At 37.9% G+C, this 6,000-nt stretch overlaps 1 protein-coding gene across 1 annotated transcript in view; it reads left to right on the top strand.

Annotated features, from left to right (window-relative positions):
* Positions 1–855: 855 nt before the first annotated feature.
* The window catches only part of LOC132392166 (cell surface glycoprotein CD200 receptor 2-like), a 47,458-nt gene continuing 42,313 nt past the window's right edge, over positions 856–6,000 (top strand). The window contains exon 1 of the mRNA XM_059966016.1: positions 856–989. Coding sequence (XP_059821999.1) covers positions 884–989 — 106 coding nt within the window. The 5' untranslated portion in view covers positions 856–883. The remainder of the gene's footprint in view (positions 990–6,000) is intronic.

Genomic DNA, 6,000 nt, shown 5'->3' with positions numbered 1-6,000 from the left:
GATGGACATCACAGTCGGCGCACAGCAGTTAGGCCAATGAGTCTATTTCTGTGTGGTATAACTCTATGAATCTATGATACTCCTCCATGTCAATTGTGCAAAATTCTGATACCTGTAGAAGCAATTGGCCTGAGATAGCTCCCAAATTTAGGTTGTGTTGCTAGCTATAGAGGATCTTTAACAGCTTTCCATGAGGACTGTGATGCCAAGACCTTCATAGAACTCATTCCTAAAAGCAGATTACAAAAACTGCTTTATGGATCACAATGGAGTTTAATACTTCAAATAAAGTGTAACGTACTCTCTTTTGAATGGTTAAGTCTACGTGATTATTCCATCATGAAGTACCTAAAGATGTTTCATTTGTTTTTTAATGATCATATATAAATTCAAGTATTTGTTGAGGTAATGCCTTGGAACAGTGAGTTTTGGAGGCAGGCAGTGATGTGCTGGGAAGGTGTCTCCACGTGGTTGACTCTTCATTACGATCCATAATAATTTCATGTGATTGACATTAATACTAGACTTAAAATAAAACTTAATTTTCTGTTTCAAACCATTTGTGCAAGATTACGTACAACTAAATTGGATTATGCTATTTCTGTAAAATATCATGAGATTTTAAGTAGATTGCATGTATAAAAGTAAAGACTAAAATTGCATTTTATTTAATTCTTGTCCATTAGCCATAAATCTGGTTGAATGAAGTTCAGTGCATAAGAGATTGTTTGACAATCAGGAAATGCATATTAACTCTATATCAACTTCCTGTCACAGGAGCAAGTAATCTACAGAAATTGAAAGTGATTCTTTCAAATGGGTTGTATTCTGCTTGAATGTACCCAACAGTACCAATGTAAAATCAAGCAAAGTGTTTGAGAGAATGTGGCTGGCAAGAGAATTAGTTAACGCCAAAAAGAATAGCTTGATCGCTGCGTGCATTCAAGTTGCTATGATTGCGACTTTCTTCTTAACTGCCCGTTCACTTGGTACAGTATTCCTTCTTTTACAAAAATATTTTTAGCTTATTTGTTGTATAATTGCTTCTTTCAAAATACCAGAATGCTACTTACTGCACAACTATTCCTTTCAAAAACAGTCAATTTATAATATTGCTTTAAGATAATTTAATTCTTGTTAAAAATGGCATTTTTAAGTAGGTGAATTCGGACCTTTTAGATCCTATCGTCAAATTTTTCACAATTCTAACATTTCCTCATGAATTTATTGTATGTTTGTGTTTAAAATATATTTTCTGTTTTGCTCTGCAGTTATAGAAATATATTAGTTTATTTGTTGGGTTGGCAGTTGAATCAGTTATTTTTGGTAACCATTATATATGCATACTATATAACCATTATATAAGTAAATTATATATGCCTTACTATCTCCAAGAATCATCGAGCTCTAAAGCCTTTAAATATTTTCAAAAGTAATTATTTTTATCTTTTATAAAGTAAAATTGAAGTATAATTTCCACTGTAAACATTTTGTCAATCTATTCCATCTTTACATTTAAATGAGTTATGAATCTGATTTTAACCTGATTCATTTTGATGCCATTTTCCATATTTAAGTGATTTAAATTTATCAGAAAACAGCATGCAATTTAGACTATTTAGTTCAGGACATTAAGCACAACATTGAAGTTAGCCATAACAGTGCTTCTAAATTTGATAGCAAATGACTATGTTACGTTTCTTTTTTCTAAAAAGAAGCCCTGTTTGGAATATTCTGACTTTTTAAACTCCAACCATCTTGCTGCAGTACTGCCCCTAAATCCAGCTTTAAAGGTGTCAAACTGATTAGTCACCCAAGGTCAGAGAAGTTTTAATTTCAATAATTGTTCAGATTACTTCTACATGAAGTGAGAGATTCAAGATTCAAGATGTTTAAAGTTATTTACTGTACACAAGTGTAAGGTGAACTACATAATTGCTACTCCAGATCCAATGTAAAAAAAAACAAACACAATGATAATACTATAAGTCATTTGCATGACTTTGACAGTATACATTCCTTTTGTTGTTTTGTACGTTTATGTATTTGATACAACTTCACCTCTGATTTGTATTTAATCATTTTTTAAAAATCAATAAAAAAGATTTAAAATGAAATGATAATACTATTGAAATAAATATTAAGTATAAATACATAAGATAGCTTATTTACATAGGTTGATTGTATGTCCGTAAAGCGATCAGGCTGTATATAAAGTGATGGGAAATAATAAAGTACTGGTGGAGTTAGTGGGTGGTGTGTTGATCAGTCTTACTGCTTGGGGAAAGTGACCCTTTCTGAGCATAGTGGTCTGGGTGAGGATAGTATGTAGCCTCCTCCCTGCTGGAAGTGGGACAGTCTATCCATGAGCAAAGTGTGTGGAATCCTTCATGATGTTACTGGCCCTTTTCTGGCACCTTTCTGTATATATGTCCTTGATGGCAGATAGGCTGGTGCCAGTGAAGCACTGGGCAGTTTTGACTACCCATTATAGAGCCTTCCTGTCCACTGCAGTGCAGTTTCCATGCTAAATGATGCAGCTTGTTAGGATGCTCTCTACTGTGCATCTGTAGAATGACGTGAGCACGAATGTGCAAATTGCTTCTGGGCTCCGATTCTGATGCCTCTCTCCTGGGCGGCAGCAAATAGGCAACATTATGGCGTGAGGCCTAGCTCTCATTAGAACTGAGGACATCCAGTACCTCCGCTGTTGGTCCCACTAATAAACCAGTGAATCAGACTTGCAACATTTCACATTACCAATGTCCAACTGTGTCTCGCGAACATAAGAAAAACGAATATGACAATCACTCAATGTTAGTACATCGCCTTCACAGCAACGTGGTCAGCACCAATTCCAGCTCCTCCACCAATGAGCAACTCACTGATGGGGACTGACCTGCAGAATTTGAAGTTCTTAATGTCCAGCCAATTACACCATTGGCTGTCCCCATTTACAGTCATCTAATCAAAAGGTCACTCTAGCAGGAAATGATACAGTAGTGGTGGAACTGTTGATCAGCACTTGGACCGATCTTTCATAATGATATATGGAATCTCTAATGAGTGGGATTCCATTGGACAGTTACCTGAAATGCAAAAGGATTCAAGATTGTTGAATTTCATTTTCAGTACACAAGTGTAAGGGAGAACAAAATAATTGTTACTCCGGATCTGATGCAGCACAGAAAAAAAACATATTAAGATAAAGAACTGAATAAATATAAATACATAAAAATAGCTTATGTGCAGGATTGTATGTCCATTAAGTGATGTTAGGTATAGGAGTGTCTGTATATTTGCTGACTCCAATGGGAAGTGATAAAGTCATGGTAGTGAGAATGTGTTGGGGTGGGTTAATGGGTGAAAGTGCTGATCAGCCTGATGGTTTGGAGGAAGCAATTGTTTTTGAGTTTGATAGTCCTGGTCTGGATGCTGTGTAGCCTTTTCCCTAATAGGAGTTAGGTGTTCCCTAACAGTCCATGAGCAGGGTGGGTATGATCCTTTGTGATATTGCTGGCCTTTTTCCAGCACCTTTCTATATATACGTATATATGTCCTTGATGGCAGGTAGGCTGGTGCTGATGATATATTTAGCAGTTTTAACTACTCATTAGGGAACCTTCCTGTCCATTGTCATGCAGTTTCCATACCACATAGTGATGCAGCATGTTAAGATGCTCTCAACAGCGCGTCTGTAGAAAGTCAAGGAATTTGATGTGCACAGTCCAGCTCTCTCTAGCCTCTTCAGAAATTAAAGGCATTGGTGAGCTTTCTTGACTGTATAGGATGTGTTCTGGGACCATAAGAGTTTATGTATGATGTACAATGGTTTCCATGATTTTGTTGCTGATGTAAAGCAGGGTGGGGGTGTTGTGAGTTCTCCTGAAGTCGATCACCATCTTTTTTGTCTTGCTGACTCAAAAGAAAAGGTTATTTTCCTAGCACCAGACCTCGAGCTCTTCCTCCTCTTCTCTGCAGGCCATCACATCATTGGTGGTACTGAGCCCCACCACTGTTGTGTCATCAGCAAAGTTGACGATGTGACTGCTCGGACGTTTGACCATGCAGTAGTGTGTGACCAGAGTATACAGCACTGGTCATGGTAGCCATCCCTTTGGGGCACCCTTGTTGAGGTTGTTGGGGAGAGAGAAGCAGTTGTGCATGCTGACTGTCTGAGGTCTTTTCATTAGGAAGTCCAACACCCATTTGTACTGTGGAGTAGAGCTCATGGTAGTGCAGTGGCTACATGAAACACTATTACAGCTTAGGTCACTGGAGTTCGGAGTTCAATTCCAGTGCCATCTATAAGGAATCTCTATACGTCCTCTGCGTGGAACGCATGGCTTTCCCCGGCTGCTCAAATTTCTTCCTATGGTCAAAAGATGCACAGGGTCATTGTAACATGTTGTGAACAGGTTAGGGTTAATTGGGGTTGTCAGGGGTTGCTGGGGTGCGATGGCTTGAATGACCAACAGGGCCCTGCTCTGCACGGCATCACCCAATGTATAAATCTCCGCTTGCCCATGCTTGGCTTCCTCATGTTCAAATCCCAACCTTTCCTGATTCATAAGTGTTTTAATTTACTGATTGGATGGCACTTGTGTGCAGTTCGGCCTTTTTTGCATTTTGTTTTGGGTTTTTAATGACATCAAGCTGTTGCTTAACTGTCCAAAGGCATTGAGGCTGCATAGTTAGGTATTTGTGAGGAAGACTAAGCTGATAGTGAATTTCCCAGCCTGATTTTGGTGTACATGTCAACGTCCATCCTTTATTTTGTTAAAATAGTAGTTATGATGCAGATTGCTCATTTCATAATCAATGATATTTTTGTTGGTCTGGAATAACAAACCACACCAGGTACGTCAATGAATGTCCAAATGATGATTTTATAGTAATTCATTAGGTCTGTGTTCATCATTACTAAAAGTAATTGGATTCTTTTAAATGTCAGATTATTGATTGAAATTTAAGTTTCACTGCAGTCAAGGTAGAAGTTGAAATCACATCTTCAAGTGGCTAAATCTAGATCTCTGCTTCACTAAATAAGTAATTTAACCACTATCATGCAAGAACATATAACGAGCAAATTTGTTTTGAAATCTGGCGATGCCACAATGCATCTAAGCAACAATTATGATTGATATGTCAGTAAAATAGCATTAAGTTAGCACCCAGACTCCCCCGATAATGATATTCCATTAACCAAATAATCAGTATTCTGTTGAGGGATAAACATTGACCAAAAACACCAAGAAATCCTCCCCAGTTACACTTTAAATAAAGCCATGGAACCCACTTCACAGATGGCACCTCTAGCCATGCAGCATTGCACTAAGCGGCACTGAAAGTCAAGCCCCAAATTTTGTGCTCAACTTCCAAGGTCATTGAACCAAGAGGGAAACCATATACAGTAATTAAATGGATTAGAACTTTCCTCCTTCACTCACTGCTCAACTATAGAACAATTACTGCCTTTCCTTGCTCTGATCACCCGATGTTGACACACAGATAAGGGATATCTTGTTGTAAGATGGTATGCAGCTGCATCTCAGCAGGGCCAAGCATGACATCATACCTGAACAAACGTTATCCATGTCAAAGTCAAAGTAAAATTTATTATCAGAGTACATACGTCACCACATACAATTCTGAGATTCTTTCTCATGTGGGCATACTCAGTAAATCACTCAGACAGTAACTATAAGCAGGATCAATGGGCAACAAACTGTGCAAATACACATATAATAAAATAGAAATAAATAATGAGCATGACATAACAAGATAAAAGAGTCATTAAATGAGTGTAGTCATAAGTTCTTTCTGGGGAAGGTATGACCTGTACAAAAAGGATTGGTTACATCTGAACCCGAGCAGGATCAATATACTTGTGAGCAGGTTTTCTAGAAGGGTTTAAGCTAGGTTGGCAGGGAAGTGGTAACTGGAATGATAAGGTTGAGGATAGGGATGTTGGAATACTGTAGTGAGACACTGAGGATG

Source organism: Hypanus sabinus, chromosome 4, assembly GCF_030144855.1.
Source record: "Hypanus sabinus isolate sHypSab1 chromosome 4, sHypSab1.hap1, whole genome shotgun sequence".
In the NCBI taxonomy this organism is placed as follows: Eukaryota; Metazoa; Chordata; class Chondrichthyes; order Myliobatiformes; family Dasyatidae; genus Hypanus; species Hypanus sabinus.
This window is presented reverse-complemented; position numbering and strand designations above follow the sequence as displayed.